This window comes from Ailuropoda melanoleuca, chromosome 6 (genome assembly GCF_002007445.2).
Source record: "Ailuropoda melanoleuca isolate Jingjing chromosome 6, ASM200744v2, whole genome shotgun sequence".
Classification (NCBI taxonomy): domain Eukaryota; kingdom Metazoa; phylum Chordata; class Mammalia; order Carnivora; family Ursidae; genus Ailuropoda; species Ailuropoda melanoleuca.
The window spans coordinates 124,353,419-124,377,571 of NC_048223.1; the positions used below are offsets into that span (position 1 = coordinate 124,353,419).

Below are 24,153 nucleotides of genomic sequence, written 5' to 3' on the forward strand. Positions count from 1 at the left end.
TTGTTTTTTTCCCCCCATATCCAATGCTGTAATGATAGCACTTACCCCGAATCAGCCATAAATTCTGCTCTCATTGTCTTTCATTTTTCTAAGTTTTTCTGTATACACACCTGTATATTTTATACCATTATAATCAGTGTCTGTGCAAATTTGTGTTCTTCCCTTAGCATATCAAACGTACTGACATTAGTATATATTCTCCCATGTGGCTTTTTGGTGGCTAAGTATTCTTGCATATAAAAGATGTACCATAGTGTCTAGGACAAATTCCATATTCTTGAACATTTAGATTGCTTGCAGTTTTTATTGCTGTCAGTGACGCTCAGGTGATTGTCTTGGTTTTTCTGTTATCATTTATGGGTGTGCGTAGTTAAACGTAGGGAGGTAGTAGGTGGTCTATAGAGAGGTTGAGGGCACGGCTGTGGTGCCGTGTTGCCTGCGTGTAAAGCCTTGCTCTGCTGCTTCCTGGGTGCCCTCCCTGGCGAGTTATGTGACCTCTATCTACAGTCCATGTGTAAAATGGAGGAAATTCTAGGATTCCTAGGGTTGTTATAAAGATTAAATGATATATAATATCAGCGATATAGGAGTGCAATATAGGAGATGTGATATACAAATTGCTTACAGCACAGTCTGGTGTGAAGTGAAGGCTCATTAAAATTTAGCTATGAAGTGTTCCAGTTTGGGGGAGCGAGGGGGTAGGTGGAAGCATAGATGACATAAGATCGGCCATGATCATGCTGATAATTGATGAAGCTGGGTGCCGGGTTCGAGGACACTATGCTATTCTTTCTACTTTTTTTATGCTTGAATTTATTTATTTATTATTATTTTTTTACACTATGAAGTAAAAGTATATACACACACTATGAAAATTTCGGTTTTATATTTATATTTATATTTATTTTTTGATTTTGAATTATTTTCCTTGGACACATTTCTAGGAGAGGAGTCACCAGGTGAGATGTATAATCCTTGTCGAATGTGGCCAAACAGCTTTAGTAAAGAGTAACAGTTACAGGACTTCCCACAATCTGCAAGTAAACCAGCTTTGTCACATTCTTAGACATGAAATGGTAATACCCTGTGCTATTTTTCATCAAATTTTATAAATTTTGGCACCTCGGTTATTTTAACGTCCCCCCGCCCCCTTACCCCCTTCTTTTTCACTGAAGTATAGTTGACACGTAATGTGACATGGGTTTCGGGTGTAGAGCATGGAGATTACGCTGTGTTCACCACGGGTGGAGCTCCCATCTGTCACCGTAAATGCCGTTGCAGGATCACGGGCTGTCTCCCCTATGCCGTGCCTTTTATTCCCGTGACTTACTCATCGCATAACTGTAAGCCTGGATCTCCCGCTCCCCTACCCACTTTGTCCGTTCCCCGCCCCGCGCCCCCACCCCGCACCCACCAGTTTGTTCTCTTGTCCCTGGATCTGTTTTTGCTTTTTTAACACTCCCTTTTTTGATTAGTAGTTACATTGAACACTTTCTTTATTGCCTGGTGGTTATAATTTTTCCAGCTTGTCTACCTCTGTCCTTGGTCCTTTCATCTCTTAGGGTTTTAGAGGATTTCATTTTATGAAAGAAATAGGATAGTTTGGTGGAGCTAAGCTCATTTTGGCAGTCACATTTCATTTTTAAGTTAAAGGAGAAGCTGTCCCCACTATGTGGCTATTGTGATATTTGATTGAAAATTCCTTCTTCGGTATGAATTCATGGCGAACATTTTTTGATAAAAAAATCCAGGGTGTAGGAACGATTATGATCTCCTTGTCATATTGACTTGGAATATGGTTTTGATTTATGGTTGCTATAAATATATGGCCAAGCCATGACAAATTGCTTCAAGGTGACAGCCACCACTGTCCTTTATATGGTGTCCCCTCAGTGTGCTGTCGTCTTCATTACAAACCATCTGCTACTCGAGGCCAGGCTGCAGATGTCCGTTGTCAATGAAATTTGACCTCAGTAAATTTGCAGGTGTCTTTGGAAGGACAGGGAAATGGCCATTCTGCTTTTATTGTATTCTATATTTACAGTGACGAGACTCCTGTTTGCTTCTCCATCATTTTCTGCTTTCTGTGGCAGTAATCACGACTAATTTCAATATGGACTGTGATCTCGAGTTCTCTCTGTAGCTTTTAAAATACTGTCACGTGCCTATCATTAGGAGACCAGGTTAATCTGATGTTGTTACTAATTTATCTTTTGAGTCTCCTTTTATAGGGCTGGCACATTTCTGTTGTATTATATTATTACAACCTGTATTTTAAAGAAAAATTAGGATGCTGAGGCCTAATATTATACAGTGGTTTACTTACACTTTATAGTATTCGTGTTTAAACCTCTAATTCGTAAATGATAGTTTTTAAAAAAAATGGATTTCTCATGGGCTTAAGAGCCATATTTTTTTTACCATCTTTGTAACCATTGGGACTGAATGGTGACAGTGTATGAAGGCCTGTATATTTTATGTCCATATTATTTGTTACTTGACAAATGGCAAGAGGAGCATAAAACTGTTTTATTTGTCAGATTTGCATAAGAACTCTCCTACAAAGAGCATTTATGGTGCACAACACGTACAGAAATCTTCATGCAATCATCCTGGTGCAGTCTGCCCTGTAGTATTTCCTTTTTCATAATTTGGAAAACATTTTTTTGGTATTTATTTTATTGAGGTATAATTGACCTATAACATTAGTTTCTGGTGTACGACAGCGTGATTCAATATTCGTGTATGTGGTACTGTGGTCCCACAGGGAGTCTAGTTACCATCGGTTCCCACACTTAGTTACAAAACATTTTTCTTTTCTTCCTGTGATGAGGACTTTGTAAGATCTACTCTTACCACCTTGCAAAGATGCAGAACGGTGGTGTTTACCATGGCCACCCTGCGGTGCGTTATATTTTCCTGACTCAAAGCTGGACGCTCGTACCTTTCCACCCCTTTACTCCCCCGCCCTCTCCCCCGACCTCAGCCACCACCAACCTGTTTCCTGTTGGAAAACTTTTAAGATAAGTTTGCTACAATGAAAGGAACCCGCCAACTGTTTAAAGGAACCACACAAAATTGAAGGTTAGGTTTTTTTCTTCCCTTTTGTTGGTATCTTAGGGAAAGTTAAATTCTAAGCCAAAGCTTGTGACATGAGGAGTACGTGATTGTCTAAATTTTGACCCTGGTTATCGGACTCAAGCAAAAACATCTTTTAAAAGATCTGATACTCACAGGAAAAAGAGAGTTCTAAAAGTGCTATATAAAAAGGAGCCTCTGACACCGTATACTGACTATCCTGGGATTCAGATAATGAAGTAGCATCTAACGTGTGTATTAGCGTGTGCGCGCGTGTGTGTGTGCGTGTGTGTCTGTGCGTGTGTGTGCGTGTGTGTGCGTGCGTGTGTGTCTATTAGCGTGCGTGTGTGTGCGTGTGTGTGTCTATTAGCGTGTGTGTGCGTGTGTGTGTCTATTAGCGTGTGTGTGCATGCGTGTGTGTGCGTGCGTGCGTGTGTGTGCGTGTGTGTGTGCGTGCGCGTGTGTGTCTATTAGCGTGCGTGTGTGTGCGTGTGTGTGCGTGTGTGTGCGTGTGTGTCTATTAGCGTGTGTGTGCGTGTGTGTGTGCGTGTGTGTGTGCGTGCGCGCGTGTGTGTGTGTGTGTGTGGTGTGTTGTACATTCCTTCTATAAAACTTACAAAAGACAATTCCCCAAATAGTGTTCCTTATGATATAAGATTAATACAAATATGGATATAAACATCTTGGTTAAATAAGCAGCAAAAAGGTGAGCTTCTGAGTTTTTAAAAAAAATCTTGATTTTACCTTAAGAAACACGTTATTACTTGTCATACAGCCAATCCTAGAGTAGAGTGGACCACGGCTGGGGTTCTAGATACACTTACCTCCCCTCGTTGCAATTCTAGCTTCTGTAATGTGGGGGGGGGTGACAAGANTGCCGGGATCACGCCCTGAGCCGAAGGCAGACGCCCAACCGCTGTGCCACCCAGGCGCCCCAAAAATAGAGGACTTTGTGCGTGTATTGGTAATACACTCCATGACGTCTGTTTTTCCAGTATGATGTGTATTCCCTGGCCTGGTATGAATATTTGTCTCAGATTTCTCTAGGGGTTATCTCACTAATTGTTTACCCCACATGCTATAACCTTTTCTTGACCCATAACTGCCATTTTTCCTTCCACATCCCATGCTGGACATAAGGAGGCAGCTGGCTGGCTTCCTACCCACGTTCAGTGTCAAGGTGGATGGCAGCCTAACCTGTCTGTCTTCTTGGCCCCCACTTAGGGTTCTGTGCTCTTCTCAGACCATGTTCTTTTTTGTGGACTGAGTTCCCGAAGAGGAGCACAGTGCTGTGAGGGACTCACCCTCCCTTCTCCTTCCTGTACGTAACATCCCTGCCCTTCAAACAATGGTGGTTTCCCTTTTTCTTGTCAACTTCTCATGCTCATTTTTCAATTTCCTGGGGGTTTAAGCTGGTTCACAAGTTAAACCTTATTTAACACGAATGGTACGACCAAAAACCTGACTCTTAACTCTAGTTGCCAGAGGGGAGGTGGCTGGGGAGCTGGGGGAAATAGGGGAAGGGGATTGAGAGACACTTACCTTGATGAGCGCCGAGTAATGTACAGAACTGCTGAGCCATTACATTGCACACCCGGAACTAATAGAACACTACGTTAATTACACTGCAATTACAATAAAAAGTAAACGAATGGTTTGAAGAAATCGTTAGATCTAATGAATAAAAATTTCACCCAGGTCTACCTTTTAGATCTCTGCTCCTAAGAGACTGTATGGTACAGGGTTAAAGAGAGGCGCTCCTGAGTCGGATTGCCTGGTTCTGCCTATGACTCTGGCCTGACCTTGGGCAAGTTCTTTAACCCCTCTGTGTCTCTGATATTTTATGATGGTAGGAGGATTTTTCTGATTCCATGTATAGTTGTAGCGAAGGTTACCTGGATAAGTAGACGTTAAGTATCACAACAGTGCCCTGCACTGAGTAGATCCATATAATTTTTGTTCCCCTCCCAGCCGCTAAGGTCGATCGCCTGCTGTATGCCCGCTCTCGTGGAGGTTCAGTGCTGACCCCGGGCGCTGTTCCCTTGGCATCCTGACGTTGGCAGTTTGACTAGTAGCCAGTCGATGCATATATTCTAGAATCCTAAAGCCAACATCCTAAAATATGCATAATAGCAGGTCATGACAAAAATATCAGGATTTTTATCAAAGAAAACACAAACTAAATACAGTGTTGAAAGGATGAAAACACACTGTCAAATGGCTGTAGTTTGGCCAAAGACCAAAACAAGTTTGGTCTCATCCGCTGTTTGTTTTTTTGGCCACCTGAAAAACCCTCAGCTCTTCCCTGATGAGAACACTCATTCGTGTCCTGACCGTGTGACCATTCATGTCCTGTAGTTCTTGCCCAGGTAGAGATGTGCGTCGTGGGAAGTTTTGTCGTTCAGTAAGGAAGACTTAGAGTGTATCCTCGCTGCTCTGTGCACAAACCTTCTGTGTTCAGGTGTGAAAGCAGTGTGGGATGGGGTCTTGGCTACAGCCAGTCTGCGGCTACCATGGCAGTGCACTCGGCGAGGCTTCACGCACGAGTGCTAGACCGTGGTGTGGCCATCAGGCATGGGATTTGGATCGCTCTTTTAAAAAAAAAAAAGTGAGGGACAACAACAAATCTGCTTTCCAAACACTACACCTTTCCTGGCGTGCCAGATCAGGCGGAGGGGTGATGAATAGCGGGGGGACCCTGAGCGTCCTGAGAATGCAGCTGGATGTGGGCACATTGCCACGTCTGGTGACACTGGTGCCAAGTTCACGGATAGAGGTCTGACCATCTGTGGGCAGTGCCAAGCTCACAGAGAGAGGTCTCTTGCTAATTTTCTGTATCAATGATTACTAAAGAGCAAGGCATGAGAAATGCTTGCATAACTGGGAATTTTTTTTTAATTTAAATTCAGTTAATTGGACATATACTGTATTATTAGTTTCAGAGGTAGAGGTCAGTGATTCATCAGTCTTACATAACGCCCAGCGCTCATTACATCCTGTGCCTTCCTTAATGTCCATCACCCAGCGTAACTGGGAATATTTTTATTCCTCACATAAATTCATGGTGGGCTGTTTGACTTGTCCATTTCAAAATTTGGCATTAATTTAGAGTTTCTTGCCTATCTTGATTTTGACTGGATTCTAAGCCAGGTGTCTTTGGATTGGAAGTATTACTTGGCTTCTAATTATATTGGGGGAATCCATAACAGTCTGTTGGTCCTGGTCTTTGGATGGTTTTAGAGGATTCTGGAAAGAAAAGGAGAAAGGGTTGCTTAGCAATGGTGTCATAATGTCAGGGTGTGAGTCTCCGATTCATGCCAGGAAGCGTTGCTGGGATTAAAGGAGAGGTTGATACCGAAAGGTCAGCGTCCGGCAGGTGGGAGATGCTCCTGTGTTCTTTCCCCACAGATATTAATTAGTAGAACGTCAAAATAGGTTTCTCTAAGGAAGCCAACAGCCCTGTGAGAGTCATGTGAATCATTTTTATAGTTCTTAATATTTCAAGTATACCAAAGCTATTGAAAATCATTCGGCTCCATGTACCATCTGGGTTTAAAATCAAGCGTTTTGCCAAATAGTTTTTAAATTCTGCAAGAACTGAAATCCTACAAATACGGTGGCAAGTCTCCCTCCCCATGACCTCCCCATCCCCTCCCTGAGTTCTTCGAGATAACTCTGTCCTGGTGGTGTGCATTCTTCCCATCCAGGTATGTAACTCTACTGCGTACTCGTGGATTCACAAGCAGTATCTGGTGTTGTAAAAGCTTTCATAAGCAGTATGACGTAGCCGATCCTTCACTCTTAGAGGTTTACCTCTGTTGTGCGTAGATCTAGCTTCTAGCTGCTGTGCAGGGTTTCACTGTATGAAGCGCACCGTAATTAGCAACTTCATAGGTTACTGAGTTATCACAAAACACTTTGCATATTTTTGACTCTGTTTCAGAGCATGAATTTCAACCCAGGTTTATCCAATTCCATCACGCCATGCTTTTGAGAAATACTAGGAAAATGAAGTTGAGAAAAATGAGCTTGCAGGCTGCCCCCTAGTGTATCTGTGGGAAGTAAAGGAAGGGGGTGGCTGGCTGTCCTCCGGGGCTGGAGCAGGCAAGATCAGGGCACCCTGCCTTCCTCAAGGACGGCTACCCTGCAGGATGCGCCCCCCCCCCCGGGTCTGTGGGGGTAGTGGGTCCGCTACCTGAGACGGGGCTTCAGGGAAGTACAACGGCCTTAGGGAATAGCAAACGTGGTAAATCACTGATACTCCTGAGCCCTGAGAGGCCCTGTGGGATACGGAGAGTTTTTAAAAGAAGTGTCGGACATCAGGGGCGCCTGGGTGGCTCAGCGTCCGACTCTTGATTTGGGCTCAGGTCACGATCCCAGGGTTGTGAGAGCGAGCCCTGCGTCAGGCTCTGCGCTGGGCGTGGAGCCTGCTTAAGGTTCTTTCTCTCCTTCTCCCTCTGCCCCTCTGCTTGCTTGCACTCTCTCCCAATAAATAAAATCTTAAGAAAAAAAAAAAGTGTAAGACATGGACCCAGCCCTCAAGGAGCTTAAAAATCCAGCAGGGGAGGTGAAACTAACGTGAAGCGCAACGACTGAATGCTGACCAGCTTGGCATGTGCCGTGCTGTGTCCCCCGTCCTCTTTCATTGCAGTAGGAGAGCCTGTATTTTTCTCTGTATCTTTCTCGGCATCTCATTCAATAATACCTTCTGGAAATCCTTTCAAGGCATCTAGTATAGAACTAGTTCATTTTTAAAAGGCCTTGTAATAGTCCATGCTATGGACATGTCATCATTTATTTGGCCTTTCCCTTCTTAATAGGTCATCTCTTATTTGCTGCAACCTGCTAAAAACTGTAGCACTTAATGTCCTTGGAGAGGTGTCCCTCTGCGCTTTGTTGCGCTGATTGCTGCAGGCATGGGATGGCTGGAGAGTTGGCTCTATGTTCAATTTTTTTTTAAAGATTTTATTTATTTATTCGACAGAGATAGAGACAGCCAGAGAGAGAGGGAACACAAGCAGGGGGAGTGGGAGAGGAAGAAGCAGGCTCATAGCAGAGGAGCCTGATATGGGGCTCGATCCCATAACGCCGGAATCACGTGCCCTGAGCTGAAGGCAGACGCTTAACCGCTGTGCCACCCAGGCGCCCCTCTATGTTCAATTTTAACACATGATGCCATTTTGCTTCCTAAAACGGCTAGAATTCCTGTTTCCCCACCAGCAATGTTTGAGAATGTCCTCTCCCTACACTGTCACCCCTGATAGTTACGATATCTCATCTTGAGTGTCTGACTGGATATAAAGTTATATACCATTGTTATCAATTTCTGTGGTCAGCAAGGAATATCGATGTCTGTCTGGATATTATACTGGCTGTATGTCTTTGATGTTTTGTGCCCTGTCATCTTTTGCCTGGTTGGTTATCAGCCTCTGGGTTTTTCCCTTGGTTAGTTCCCTTCCTTGGTTAGTCTGTAAGAGCTGTTTGCATAGAATAGATATCAACCCTTTGTCATCTATGTTACAAGTATTTGGACCAGGCCTGTTTGTCTGTTGGCTTCGTTTACCAGCAAGCTCGCTGAAGGATTGTAGCAGCGTACTGAGTTTCATTAGCTCGGAAACAACCTAATTAGTCTGATATGTTAACCATCATTTTGGAGAGGTCCGTAGGTGAAATATGGTAGTGATGGGTTTTGATACCATCTACTTGTGCAAGTATGTGGTAGCTCATTATATCAGCCGAATTTTCTGTCACTTAAGCTTTTCAGATGTTCTTCAAGGAGCAGGAAGGAATACTCACATCTGGAAACAGTCTGATCTCTGAGCAGCTATAATGCACTCGGCTGATCTCGGGTCCTTACGGAAATGGAATCCTGAAAGTCTGTATCGTTCTTTTTTAGAAATCACACCATCCGCAAAGCCTCACCCACCTGTTGTGGGCAAAGTGACTCATCACAGCATCGAATTATACTGGGATCTGGAAAAGAGAGCGAAACGGCAAGGACCTCAGGAGCAGTGGTTTAGGTTCTCGATCGAAGAAGAAGACCCCAAAATGCACACTTACGGTATCATTTATACGTAGGTGCAATGTTGAATTGCTTAACATTTTGCTTTGACTTCCTGATGAGCTGGGATGGTTTCTATCGTCTCTAAAAAGACTCGTTCTGCAATGAAAGAATAGAATGAGCCGGCATCATCTGCATGCATGCTTTTTATGAATTAGAATTTTGGGGAAATCAGCATTTCGCAGTCACTTTGAAATGCAGTGTCCTCTACCTTTGCAAGCTTCTTGGGCTCCTGCAGTATTCTCCCGGTGTGTTTTAAAACTCTAAGACATAGAGACAGAATCAAGAGGTTTTGAAATTAGAGGAGGCTGCCGTGTTTGGAGATGTGGGCAGGCGGGGGCCCCCATGTCTGCCCAGGATGCCTCTGGCCCTCCTGTCACACGCGGCTCTTGGTTAGCTGTCCCCAGGCCGTGCTGGTTCCCAGGGCCAGGCTGTTCTTGTTAGGTTACCTTGAGTGTGTTTCCTCCTGTTTTCACATGGCTGGTTCCTTCACACCATGCAAAGATCAGGTCGAACATCCCCTCCTCTAAAGGCCTTCCGAAGTGGCTGTCCTCCCCCAGGCATCCTCTCTGTCCTGACTTTTTCATGTGCTCCTCACATTCGGCTCTGCTGGAATTCTCTGTCCCGTTGGCATGTTCACCTTGTCTTCCCACTAGTATTTAAACTCCGTGAGAGGCAGAAAGGATTCCTGCTTGCATGCCACCTGATGCCCCCTCCTCGGCAGTGCTGGCACCCAGCGGGCCCTCTGAATCCTTGTCACACGAATTAATAAATGAACGTAACTGGGGTCATCAAGAAGTCATTTTTTTCTTAGTCTTCATTTCAACTCTTATTTCTTCCCTTTGATTGCTTTACCACTTGCAAAATGACTGTCTTAGGGATACCAAAGACATGATACAAGAATGGCTGTGAACTAAAATTAATTTTGAGATAATCGTAGATTCATGTCAGGTTGTAAGAAATAATAGAGATCTTGTGTACCTTTTGCACATGTCCCCCCCTCCCCCCCATGCTAACATCACGGGACGCTGTGGGGCAGCCTCACAGCCGGGAGACTTGTGCTGATGGGGTCGAGGCACAGAGCATTTCCAGCATTTTGCTAGCCTTTTCTCAAGGTGGCATCGCGATGATGTTGAGGGTATTAACAGAGGCTTTCACTGTTCCCTGAATGATAACATCCCGGGGATTTAATGAACAGTTGGTTGATGGTTTTGTTTTGTTTTGTTTTGTTTTGTTTTTATACATACAAACAAAAAAAACCCAAGACAACAACAAAACCAAATGCATTTTTCTGAAATGTAGTTACCATCTGCAAATAATTCTGGCCCCATGACTTGAAAATGGTATTTTAATGAGGTCATGCCATGTTATTCTCTGTTAGGTAATTTCCATCTGAAATCTGAAAGCATGAATTATGATGTTAGAAGTATGAGTATGGAGAAGGGAAGAAACATCCTCTCTTTCCACGGCTCCCCTGGCGCACACGCTGCTCTCGGGCACGTTAGGTGGGGCTGTGCTGGATGCTTCTGCCTTTTTCCTTCTCTGCCCGCAGCCCGCGGGACCGCCTCCCGCTGCTGGAGAGCAGCCACTCACTGGCCTCCAGCCTGGGACGTCTGTCGGGGGTGTTGCATGTTCCCTAGAGACCTGAGTGCTGTCTGGCTGGGGTGGGGGGGGGTCTGCCCCGGGGGAGGGCCTGGCATCGCAGAGCTGGCAGCAAGATGTGCCCACGGCCAACCCCAAGCTTGCCTGCGCTCGGAGACTTGATGGCAAAAGTGTGCCACTAGGTGGCAGAATGAGACTGTGTTAATCTTGACTCTTCCGTTTCCTTACGTTACTTTCTGTAGGTTTCCTTAACACTAGCGATGCCTTACTTTGAAAACGCGGTTTAGAATATCTGACCTTGGAATTACGGATTTAAGAACTTCCTTTTGACTTGCCTGATTTTGTCCGTGTTCACTGCCAGCCGATCCTGAATCAGTGGTGTCCTCACGGCGACTTACCCGGTTTTGTGAGTTCTCCCTTTGCAAATGTCTCCTTTGCTTCCCCTCGTGAGTTGATGGCATTTCCACCCGACCAGGGTGTGAGCTCCATCTTCTGAATGGTTCCTTGAAGCATCTCCAGGTCCTGGGAGCTGAGTAGCGCCCTTGCTGAATGAATGGGCCTTGTTCATCTTCTCTGACCTTCTAGCCTTCCATCCTGTCTCGCTAGGTTAGCCTTCCTCCTAATCGTCCTTTTGTCAGATTCTCTTCAGGAAGTCTCCGTTTCTGGAAGTATAAAGGTCAAACTGCACAGACAATGCCCTTCCCAGTTTGCCTACAACCTGCCTCCTTGTTGTCTCTCATTGCTGAGCATGAATCATCCCACGAGATCTGTTTACTGTCCTTTGAAAATGCCTTGACTTTGCCTGTGTGTGTGTTCCGTTGTTGTCCCTGTTCAGACCAACGTCCCCCTGCCCCATCCTTTGGTCCATACGGTCAGATTCTACCTCGACTGAGAATCTCATTACTAACCTATTCTCTACGCCTCTAAATTCCTATGACAACTGTGCATTTCATTCACGAATCATTCACACACGATTTCCTGCGTTTCGTTCACTCAATCAGCGCGTATTAATGGGAACCTACTACACGCCAGACCCCGCCCTGGGTGCGGGGGATGCGCGCTGAACAGACGAAAATTCCTCCCTCGTGATGAAAAAAAACGATAACTAAGAGACATACACGAAAATACAGAGTAGGTAAATACAGATGGTGAGAAGTACGAAGGAGAAAAAGCAGAGGAGAAGTTGGGGGTTTAGAGCAGAGGTAGAGAGGGCGTCCCTGAGAAGGGCAGAGCTGGGGAAAGAAGCCAGGAGCCTGGAGGGTATCTGAAAGAAGAACGTTCCAGGTAGAAGATAGGGCAAGTGAAGTCTCTTTGAGATGGGACCAGCCTGGTATGTTCCAGGACCACTGAGAGTCGGGAGAGCGAGGAGAAGAGCAGCACAGGGTGAGGTCGGGGAGGCAGCGGGAGGCTGTCGCTGGGGCCTGTGGGTGGGACGGACCTGCGGCGGGAAAGCCGGCCGGGACTCGGCTGAGGAGGGCCAGGGCCTGGCTGGGACTCCTGTTCTCTGATGATCTGGCTGCTGAGGTGAGAACAGGCTCCAGGGAGGCGCCAGGCAGCCCGTGCTTGGCGGTGAGGGAGCCGGGAGACGATGGAACAGGGCAAGCCGTAGTCGGAGTTGGGATGGTTTTAAGGGCCGACTTGAAGCCTTTGCTGGTGGCTCAGATACTAGATGGGAGGAGCACCAGGGGGTAGGCCTGGATCTGCCCCTCCCGGACGGGCCAGTTAGGCTGCCTTAAACCTCAGCTTCAGAATCGCCGTGCGTTAGGACAACAGTTTACTTCCCACACGATGTACCCGATGTGTCGGCCTCGGCTCCCTTCCACGGTGTCCTCTTCCACAGCCGCCCGGGCTGATGGAGCAGCTTCGGCCTGGAGGTTGCCAGTCACTGTGGCCGCGGGAAGAGGTCAGGGCACTCTGTTTCTGGAAACTTCCATCCAGAATGACACAGTTCACTCCTCCTTCTGCTTCCTTGCTCAAAGCAAGTCCTATGGGCACATCTGAGTTCAACAGGGCGGGGGTAACAGGACCCTTGGGGGAGGGCACCAAATATTTGAGAACAATAACCTAGTCTTCCACAGGTGGCACCAGGGGATTGGGCCTGAGCATCTCCAATAACAAAGGCGGGAATATGGGGGGTGGGGAGAGGAACAGAAGCTCACTTGGGGCATCAGCTGGCGGCCGAGTGGAGAGGTCAAGGAGCAGCAGCTGGGGAAGACCAGCCTAGGGGAGAGTCACTGACGGCTACAGAAGTGTATTTCGGAGTCCCCAGCAGGAGACTGGAGCAGAACTGGGGGTGGGGGGGGCGCGGAGCATAGAGAGAGAGGGCAAGTCTGGCGACGGAACCCTTAGGCGTTCCAGGATTGGGTTTCTTATTGACTGATAACAAAAACGCAGGCATGCGCTAGATTTTCACATGCTCTCCTCTATTACGGAAAAGTCCTAAGATTGTTTCAGTCATTTAGGTATCACGCCGGGGCCGTGGGAAGTGGCACTTCCTCCACGAGCTTGCTGATGGTCTTCTGTGAGTCCCCCTGCGACTGGGCTGCGATCACCGCGGAGTACTGCAGCGGGCAGCTGTGTCCCGGGGCCCCTGTGTGTGTCTGGTGCCCTCCTGGGGGTCCTCTCCACTGAAGGGAGAGCCTCCAGCCTTCCCTAAATGTGCCCAGTGACTTCTGTTTTCTAAAAAGTTGTGTAAGTCCTTTTCCCGCGGTGGTGAACGGGCTGCTTGCTTCAGGCTGAAGGGACGATATTTAGCAACATTAGATTTTATTGGGGGCACTTTTGGTTTTATTTTGGTCTGAAGCTATGTTAAGTCTTTGACACCTGACACTGAAATCCATTGAAGCTTGGATATTATATTCAATTTTCTCTCCGAAAGATCTTTTCAGAGGCCACAAATTCAGGGCTTGCTTTCCAGGATTCCCATATCTAGAGATACAGATGTATGCTCACATAACGATGAAATCCAGCTACTCTTTTATTTATTTTTTTTTTAAGATTTTATTTATTTGAAAGAGTGAGCGAGCACAGGCAGGGGTAGCTGCAGAGGGAGAGGGAGAAGCAGGTTCCCCGCACGGCAGGGAGCCTGATGCGAGACTCGATCCCAGGATTATGACCAGAGCTGGATAATCCCTGGGATCATGACCTGAGCTGAGGGCAGATGCTTAACTGACTGAGCCACCCGGGCGCCCTGAAATCCACCTACTCTTGAGACTGCTTTGTGCCAGGTGGATATATTTTAGATGGTGATGATAATGATTTTTATTTTTTTATTATTTTTTTTAAAAGATTTTATTTATTTGAGAGAGAGGGAGAGAGTATGAGCGAGCAGGGTGGGGAGAAGCAGACTCCCCACTGATCAGGGAGCCCGATGCAGAGCTCCATCCCAGGACCTCGGGATCATGACCTGAGCCAAAGGCAGCCGCTTAACCGACTGAGCCACCCAGGCGCCCCAATGATAATGATGTTTAAAACCATGCAGCTTTTCTGAATATTTATCTTGGTTTTAGAGCTTTCACTTTTATGGTAAATATATTTATATTGACTTTTAACCCTTCTGTTTTTTTGGTTTTTCTTGGTTTCTTAATTCAGATTTTTTCTTGGTTTCTTAATTCAGATGTTTTTCTTAATGCCGATGGTATCATTTCTTCATTGTCTTTGTTATAGTTTCTTCTTTGTTGATGACGTGATGTATCAGTTATCTCTTGCTGCATAACAAGCCACCCCAAACTTAAGTTTTGCTTAAAGCAAAAAAAAAAAAAAATCCTGTGTTTGTTGATGATTCTGCAATTTGGGGAGGGTGGGAAGGAACAGATGTGTGACTTGTCCTTTGCCCTCAGCGCATGCCCTGTCTAGTGTGGAAGACTGACAACAACCAAGATGGGATCATACTGGAAGTAGACAGCACTCACTCATTGCTTCCACCTGCTCTTAGTGACTTTCAGGGCATGCAGATTTGATCACCTCGGGTCCTCATCATGCGTGTCTCCTCCCACCCAGGGGATATGCAACAAAGCATGTCGTGGAAGGTCTGGAACCACGAACACTGTACAGATTCCGACTGAAGGTCACCAGCCCCTCTGGAGAATATGAGTACAGCCCAGCGGTCTCTGTATCCACAACCAGTGAGTATATGAACACTACAGTCCTTTATCTAAAGATACGTGGTGCAACAAGCTGTACATCCTGCCTTTCGCTCGGCCTTACTGGAAGCAGAAACTCTTCCTTTTTTTTTTTTTAAGATTTTATTTCTTTACTTGAGAGAGGAAGAGAAGGCATGCATGAGTGGAGAGGAGAGGGAGAAGCAGGCTCCCTGCTGAGCACAGAGCCTGACGTGGGGCTCGATCCCAGGACCCTGAGATCATGACCGGAGCTGAAGGCAGACGCGTAACCGAGTGAGCCCCTCAGGTGCCCCGAAACTCCTCCGTTTTTAAAGGCTGTGCTGATATCGTTCACTGGTGGGCCAGGCCATAGCAGGAGGGAAGTCTGTGCTTTAACCAACAGGGGGAGCGGCTCTGGGGCCAGCACTGCCCTGGGAGTGCACTCACAGGAAAGGGTGGAGTCACCTCTCTTAGGAAGTGGGCCAGGGCTGTGGGCTGGGAACTAGTCTGCCTGCTGGGGTGTGCCTCAGGTGACGAGGTCTACAAAGCATTTTGTCCCTTTTGAACAAGCTCAGTTTTATGTCCTGACACACAAATCGGATGCCGGGGGAGGCTGTGAGTGAGGAAGAATGAACCCGGTCTGTCTGTCTGTCTGTCTGTCTCTCTCTCTCTCTCTCTCTCTCTCTCACACACACACACACACACACACACACACACACACACACACGGGGCGAGGTGAGGCTGCGCTGCCTCTGACCCGCGTGTCCTTCTCCCAGGTCCCATCCGAGGGTGCAAATATTTTCTGTGATCGCTATTTTAAAACGTTTTAAAGATGTGTGTGTATCTAGAATGTGGTAAAGATAAAATGGTCAGACATGTTCTTCATGGCCCACTTGCTGAAAACACACACGTCTTTTTTTCAGTTGCGCAAAAAAAATCTTCCTCTTGTGAGTACGTTGTTTTACGGTTTTAGTCAGTATTAGATTTGGAGTGTGTGGGTGTGCACACACATATACATATATAAATAAAACATAGTTTTCCTCCTGTGGCTTTCAATTGTTTCCTTTATGCATTTACTTGGAGAGTTTTTAAATTTAAATTCAATTATCCAACTTATAGCACATCGTTCATTTCAGATGTAGTGTTCAATAATTGATCAGTTGTGTATAACGCCCAGCGCTCATCCCATCACGTGCCCTCCTTAATGCCCATCCCCCGGTTACCCCACCCCCCAGCCACCTCCCCTCCAGCAGCCCTGAGCTTGTTTCCTCGAGTTAAGAGTCTCTCAAGGGTTTACTTATTTGGAGAGAGATTTGTGCAGATTTAAGATGGCTGAAGTTGTGCGTTGGCCTATCCTCTCTTCATTTGCAAACAAGGCACCAGGGAGCTGGGTCTTAGTTTGGCGCACTGAGAATTTAGTGACAGCTGAGAGTGGTGGACTGTCCCCAAGGTGTTCCGCTCGCAGCGAAGATACGTAATTTCAGAGACTTTCCAAGTGGAACGGTCAGTTGCAGAGACGCAGGTCAGGAGAGAGGGCTTGTCCTTCATGCGGTGACTGTGAAAGCATTTCCTTCCTGGGGGAGATCGGGAGCTCTGGAGGGGAAAGAAGAGGCAGAGTGAGCTGCTTTCCTCTGTGTCGAGGGCAGGCACAGAGAAGGGAGGAGCGGGGGCAGGAGAAAAGTTGGCAAAGGGGAACCTGTTGTTTGAATAGAGACTCTCTAGGGGACGCTGGGCCAGTGGGCTCCATCCTGTCCTGCTGTCCCCGGCCAGCCACAGGCCACTCCCGCACTCCTCTGCCTTTGCCCCTTCTCTCTGGAGCACCCCCACCTGGGAGCCCCCCCTTCCCGGCGCCTCTTCCACTCGTCTGCCTGCTGAGCCACTCCCCAGGGGTGGTTCCTCGTGTTTCCCCTGGTCCCTGGCTGGGTGTCAGCCCCTCCGATGATACCCAGTGCATCTTATTTTATGTATTTTTCATCTTCTTCTCGCACCGACCTGTGCGTTTCCCAAGCGGAGGATGTGATGGGTCAGTCGTGTCTGACGTAGAGGATGGAGGTAAATGGATGGACAGAAGGTGAATGGAAGGGCCCAGAGGCAGAATTAGGATGGGGAGAGAAACACTGATTTTCTCAGCTCATACTCCTGTCTGTGGGGAGATGGACGTGTGCCCCAGGGCTGGGGAGAGCCCCCTGCACCTGCACGGTGAGGGCGAGCAGGATGCGGAAGCAGGCGCAGTGAGCCCCGCTTGCCACTGGCGTCTTTCCTCCTGCCCCATCCATGCCAGGACGGGCTTCGGGACCTTCCAGCCAGGGCTGACCTGGGGTTCGCCTACCATTTGGAGCTCTTCGGCAAGGCAGACACCGTGGCAGCTTTCTGTCCGCCGACAGGGATCGCGCCGCTTTCTGGCCGAGCGGGCTTCCGAGAGGCAGCCACGGAGAGCTGGTGGGGGGGTCAGGGCATTCGTCACTGCAGTCCGTGGCTTCCGTGGGAAACTAGACCAGAACTCCTGCAGGGACCAGGGAGTGGTGGAGATGTGGTTCCTGGTGATGACCCGGGTACTGGGCTTCCTGCCCCTTTCGAGGTCTGGTCACAGCGCAGCGCTGCAGCTGAGACACACTCCCCGCCTCGGGGGGCTCTCCTGGGTGGCAGGGGTCCCATCTACCCTCTTCCTGCTGGCCACTGCTCCCTTAGGCTGTTATTATAATATCCCAAGCGGACTCCCTTAAGGAGGTAGGTCATGCTAAACAAAGAATTAAAAATGTGCATATTTTCCAAAACAAGTAAAAATGCTTCTGTGGGTTGATCATTTGCGTTCAGTTTGAAAGTGTTTTTAATGAATCACGAAAGCATGTACTTTGTTTGCATAAAGGATGCTCAGCTTTTTTTTTTTTTAATTCCAGGTAAAGTACGCGAGACTCTTGCTTAAATGAGGCATGCAATTTTAATCAGTGGGGCCCTTAAAAAGAGAAAAGCAGCTGCTGCTTGTTAATTGGCAAATCTCTCCTCCAATGAGCTCATCATTTATTCACTGCCTCTAACAGAGACCTGAATTCCACTCAGAAAGGTGTTACCGCCACCTTATAATATCTGCTGGCACATCTGTGGTAAATGACTCTCTCACAGAACAGGGTGATGGCTTTCCCCTCCTCCTGAGTGTCCCCTCCCCGGCCCTGCCTGATGAGTTCCATCCAGCGGGGGCGGGCGGGTGAGCGCTGGAGCACTCCTGGACATCCTCCCCATGGGCAGCATCCATTCCTGTCTGTTGTTGCAACACTCACAGTAAACATGAGCCAAACAAGCCCACAGAGGCAAAGCCTGCCTTTTTTGTGTTCAGTCGCACTTACTGAAGGCAATCCCCTGGGCCAGCCCACCACGTCTTCGAGGATTCAGGGGTAGGAGGAGTGGAACGTCTGGCTCACCCTGGAATTTCCTCTCTCTGGGACTCCTGCCGATAGTGGGAGGGAGAAAGACCTGCTCTGCTCTGCAAACAGGAGCTTTTCATATGTTCCTCTGTCTGATTCACATAAACGGAGACTTCTGCGTGCCTCTGTGATCCATGTCTGGTCTGGTGCGAATCCTCAGTACCTCTTTGCCTTCCTGGCACTGGTCTGAGAGGGGTTAATGAGTTAATGCTGGGAAAGAGATTGATGCCCTGATGATACTTATTGTTTCCTTTTGCTGAAACTCCGCAAACAAAGAATGCCTAACCATCCTGCTGTGTTCCCTCCCTTCCATGAGATGTCCTTTTGTTTTCAGATTCAGTTATGAGGGCAGTGATCACCTCTTGCAGAAGCTGGAATAGGGCAATACGTTCATTTAAATTATGTCCTACTCTCAAAATAACCCTGGTCTTTGCTGCGCATGGTCCTCAAGCCTCTAAGCACAAAATGAACTTATTTCATTTTCCGATATTTGCATGCCACAGAGCTCCCTGGGTAGGATGCTGCAGGAAGTGCCCCCCACTGGGAGAGCTGGACTGGCCCTGTAAGCTAGACCATGTGGCTTGGAGGTGGGTCGGTGCAGAAATTCGTGGGGATGATGCACGTGCTTTTAGAACTTTCTTTAAAATCTTAAGTTAACAGTTTTCTGAAGCTTTTTAAGCTTTAACATCCCCTTTCATTTAACGCTTTGTGCAGGGAGATCATATTTATTTAAGAAGTCTGCTTATTCTCAAAGTTTGGTAAGGTTGGAAGCATATAACGAATAGGCCAGCTACCTCAGCATGTATTAAAACACCCAAGGAAGGAGCGTGGGCATACGGAAGACTCCTTGTGAGCTCTGGCGTTGCCCACGTCTACCTGCTTGACCACGAACAACTCACTCAGCCTTTCCGGCTCTTGGTTTTGTGGTCTGAAGAAGAACGGAAAGAGCATTGCGTCAAGCCCTGGATAGAGCTTGATCAACAGGACTTGAGTTAGGGTGCCATATTCTAAAATTTAGTAGGGATAGGATGAGCTTCCTATGTCCTTCTAGATGATTCTATGCAAATTAGTTGTTTTTGTAGTTTTAGTGGCAATTGTGGTTTGAGAGTCACAAGAGGGGGCTGTTTGGTGGGAAATACCACCACCATCCCACTCTTGCCCTCCTTTCTGGGAAGTGAGAAGGGAGGGAATCTTGCCATAGGTTAATTTGTCCACTAAAGTAGGGACGCGTCACCCAGCAGATGGGACGCGTCACCCAGCAGATCACTTTAAGTCTGTACTACTCTAGCCCAGGGTTTCTCAACCTTGGCACCGTTGACATTCGGGGCTGGATAATTCTCATCGTGTATATTCTAGGACGTTTATCGGCATCCCTGGCCTCTACCCACCAGACGCCAGTAGCACCAGCCCTTAAGGCATGACAACCAAAAATGTCTCCAGTCTTTACCAAATGTCCTCTTGGCGGTGATGGTATTGGGGCGGGGGGGTGTACAAAACCCTGCTCCCTTCCATAGCCCCCCAGTGGAACCCCCAAGCTAGGCATGATCTTCCTTAAAAGGCCAGGGACAGCGGTGGGCCTTGCCCTTTGTCAGTTTATCATGATACTTTTATTTGAAGCTTTTGGTCTAAAAATATGTGTGGAATCATGAAAAGGAAGTACAGTGTGGCTAAAAAGTCTTTAGGAGATTGGCAAGCGCTGGCAGACAAAATTGTTATTTCAAAAACGGTTTTCACTTGGCTTAAATTTATTTTTTTACCAGAAGAAAAAGGGTATCAGCTAGAGGTCTTTTGCTGGTGATCGCTACATTCTTCTGCCCCCCCCCCCCAGTTTCCCAGTTTATAATTTGCCCGGCTGAAATCCTCCAAGGAAATGAGTAGAAAAGTGGCTCCAGGGCCCAGGAGTTTTTCTGGCATAGCTAGCTGACCCGGCTGGGTCCTGAGTCTATAACCCCAGCTCCAGTCAGCGCCACGGTCTCGTCCCAGAGAGTTTTTCTTTCATAGGTGCAGGAACAGGGGCTTTTAGTCCATACCTAGTGGTGCTGGCCAGGGGATCTCCGGAAACCAGCCTGGAAGAGGGCGGTGAGGTAGTGAGTGAGCCCCAGGAAGCAGTCTGGGGGGCAATGTGGGAGGACAGGGTAGGAGGTGGGTTTATCTTTCAGGGTTTCAGATGAAGACAGGTGGGAAGCAGGTGCCATGGTGTAAAAGGCAAAGGCGAGGAGTGCGCTTGTCTTGTTCTCTCCGGGACCCTCAGCGTCAGGACTGGGCATGTGAGTTAGTTAAACATTTGTCCAGTGAATGGAAAAGACCGTGGAGCTGACGGGAACTGGGGATTATAGACTCAGTATCCATCCGGGTCAGGTAGGTACGTTCCGCGTGTGAGGGGCTGGGCGTGAGAACGGTGGGGACAGGGACAGCGACCACTGCCCTTCCCACCAGCTCGACAGCAGACACATGCTATGTATTTAGGACATGCCAGTGCTCTGCTAAGCGCTTCATGCTGCGTGTGCGTTCCGTTTACGTTGAATCATTCAAACAGAAACTTCCAGAATCTGAAGCAAGCCCTGACAGACGGGCTTCCCTCACTTGGTGCGTTATGGTCACACTCGGCTCCTTTCTCACTTCCTCATTTCCTGTTCTCCTCCTCGAGGAGCTAACGTTCCCCCCGCACGAAGGGATGCCCTCCCTTCTGCCCCACTTCCCCCTGTTCCTGGAGTATTTTGCACGTTCCTCCTCCTTGTTCTTCTGGGCCTGGCAGGCTCTCCCCCATAATCGGGTTTCTCACAGTGTTCCCCTCTGTGAATGAGCCCCTTCTGTCCCCCCGCCCCCTGCCAGAAGCTCCAGGGAGACAAGGCCAAGGTGAATGTTATATTCCTGGGAAGCACTGAAATTTTGGATGTCAAATGTTAAAGCAATTTATTTTTGTCGCTTGTTCAAGTAGTTTAGTGACTCTTTGGCAAACAAAAGCAGTGTGTTGTGATGAGTGTGGGGCTTTTCCTTGCTTGTAAGAGACATTTAGTAAGTCTTAGGAAATCTGGAAGGATTATTTTCACCTATCAAAATACCATTCACAAAACAGCACTTTTATAACTTGAGAATGGCCCAAGTCCTTAGGACAATCTAAATGTTCTTAATATATGGAAACAAGGTCTTTCTCAGAAAGAGAAGTGGAATAGGAAATGTAAGCTACACTTACAGGAACAGCCAAGTGCCTTCTTGGAGGGGAACGTGAACACCCACTCAAGGCCGCGGGAGGCGCGTAGCTGGAATGAATCTTCTTTCATAGGACTTTGGATGACTGTTTTGCATCTTCTTTCTTCAGGAGAACCCATAAGTAGTGAGCACTTTCACCGAGCTGTCAATGTGAATGATGAAGATTTGCTGGTTCGAATACTTCAAGGAGGGTGAGAGAGCTCTGTCTTAAAGTTTAACAATTCTTAATGCCCAGCAAATGCATAGAATTGCGCTTTATTCCCCCCCAATTTTTCATGCCTTTGAAATTGCTCCAAAATAGATCTCCAGTGACTGGTGTGAGTTCAGCATTGTCAATAAAGATGAACTTTTAACCTCGTGTAAATGCTGTATCTTATAATTATCTAATGAAAATTGAAAATGAATATTAGAAGTCTGGGTGTCCTATTTTCTTCCCAGAAATAGTTTCTGACTCTTGCTTATATACCATAGCATTTAGGCAAATTTCTCCTCCAGGTGCCCACATCTATCTAAGGGATCATGAAATCAGTGGTTTCTGATTCAAAAGGTTGTTCAAACACTAGAAGAACGGTAGCGAATGCATTTGCTGCCGTGGGATATTGGGAGCTGCCTCCTGATGAAGAGTGAACAATGTTACTTAGATTCTTTTTGAATCAGTAGTTTTGAATTTTGCGAATAAGGCTCGTAGGTTGGAGGAGAGAAGGATCCCACAAAAAACCAAGGCTCTCAAGCCGGTAGTGAAGAGCTCTGCTTTCCTCCTCCAGTGGCAGCACCGCAGGTGAGATGGGGTCAAGGGCGAAATGCAGGCCTCCCCCGGTCCAGGCTCGTGGTGGAGTCGAGTGTCTACACTCCTGTGTCCTCTGCTGTGGAAGGGGCTGGTGCTCGTCCCAGTGTTCTAGCTGCCAGCATCACGGTTTTGAGTTGAAGGGAGTGCCCGTTTCAAGTGAAATGACAGCAATTTCTCTTCTTGTGAATTTGAATCCTCGAAAAATATTAGGCAGGGCAGCTTAAGACAACAGAAACTTAATGGCCTAGAAGAAATTGGAATTTTTGGGAAAATGAATCATTTTAGCCACCTGTGTCCTGCAAGACCCCTCATCTGTGAATCTACAGGGAGCCATGCCAAACATGGTAATCTCTTTTCTCTGTGTTTTTCCCCAAGAAATATTAAGGTTGATGTTCCCAATAAGTTTGGCTTTACTGCTCTTATGGTCGCTGCCCAGAAAGGCTACACCAGGTAGGCCGCCTCCTTTCTTGTCTCTGGGTGGCTGAACATTTCACTTCTCCCAAAGGCTCAGGTCAGAGCTCAGATGGGACGGAGAAGGTGTGTGCAGGAGACCCTCCTTCTCGCTTTCCAAAGCTGTACGACGTACGGGCTGCACAAAAACTCAGCTGCTTGAATCCCGAAGTTCTATAACATATGGCCGAGAATGTCAAAATGTATAATCCCACGGAAAGGGGAGAGGTAGCCGCTTCCTTATATCTTGCGATATATTTTATATGTCCCAGGAAAACTGGTTATTGGGATTTGAATGTCTTTAAAAAAAGAAAGGGGGGAGGATATTAATTCTAGAAAACAAACTTCCCTGAGAGGTCACTAAGATATAATTTTCACTGACACCCTCCACTGTCTCTACGCCGCACAGCAGCGTACACGCTAATGGTTTATTTTACAATCCTATTTATATTTAACTACTAAAGTGCCATTTTGAAAACGAGACCTATATTTTTTTAAATGCTGCCATTTGGAAATATATTTAAAATGGTCATAAAGGCTACAGTGAATTAGTTTGACAGAACAATGTGTTTTACGTGGTATACTTTGTTTACAATGAATAATTCATGTGAGGGAGAAGCCCCCACCCCCTTTTTTTGTGGTGTTGAAAAGGTAGTCCTATCTTGGAAGCCAGCTGGCCTCTGAAGGTAGAAAAGAAAGTGTGGAGATGTGTCTTAAATATAGTTCTGTGCCTTTTTCCTGCATTATCGCGGGTCTCTACCCGTCAAAGCTGTGTATCTAGTTACTTTCCCATTTGTTTCCCTCAGGCTTGTGAAAATCCTCGTTTCTAATGGCACAGATGTGAATCTGAAGAACGGAAGTGGCAAGGACAGGTGGGTGGTGGGATATGCCCCGAAATGTTCCCATACTTTGGTTACCAGGTTTGTGCCCAGACGGTTTTTGATTTCACCCAATTATTGGCGGCAGCTGCTTTTGGCAGGACTGTATCCCAAAGGAAAGATGTCGATGAACAAAGCCTGGCTTATTCATTTGTTCACTTATTCCTTCACTCAACACGAATGAAGTGGGCTATACTTTCTACAACATCCCCCTGCCCTAGCCCCGTGCCCAGCGCACGCTAAGGGCTCAGTGACTGGTAGCCATGACCGTGTGACACTTGGGGCCCCCGCCAGGGCTCTCCTTACACTTCATCTTACTCTCTTCGCTAAGGCTCTTAGGTGTTCCCAAAGAAGCACAAAGCAGTCACAGTCAAGGCTATGACCCCCAAGAACTTCCCTGCGGTGAGAGCGTGGAGTGTAGCACGGGAGAAGTTGACAGAAGAGAATGACACTTGGAAACCTATATTCAGACAGATGAAAGACTGCTCTACGAAGACTTACATATAATCAGTGTTCTAGTAATTAGGTTTAATTAACTGATTCATTCTAATCCACCAGGATTTGTCGA

At 47.1% G+C, this 24,153-nt stretch overlaps 1 protein-coding gene across 1 annotated transcript in view; it reads left to right on the plus strand.

The window, feature by feature from the left end:
- FANK1 (fibronectin type III and ankyrin repeat domains 1) overlaps positions 1-24,153 on the plus strand; it is a 108,430-nt gene that overhangs the window by 72,647 nt on the left and 11,630 nt on the right. The window contains exons 2-6 of the mRNA XM_034663637.1: positions 8,975-9,152; positions 14,741-14,865; positions 21,580-21,661; positions 22,633-22,707; positions 23,514-23,579. Coding sequence (XP_034519528.1) covers positions 8,975-9,152; positions 14,741-14,865; positions 21,580-21,661; positions 22,633-22,707; positions 23,514-23,579 — 526 coding nt within the window. The remainder of the gene's footprint in view (positions 1-8,974; positions 9,153-14,740; positions 14,866-21,579; positions 21,662-22,632; positions 22,708-23,513; positions 23,580-24,153) is intronic.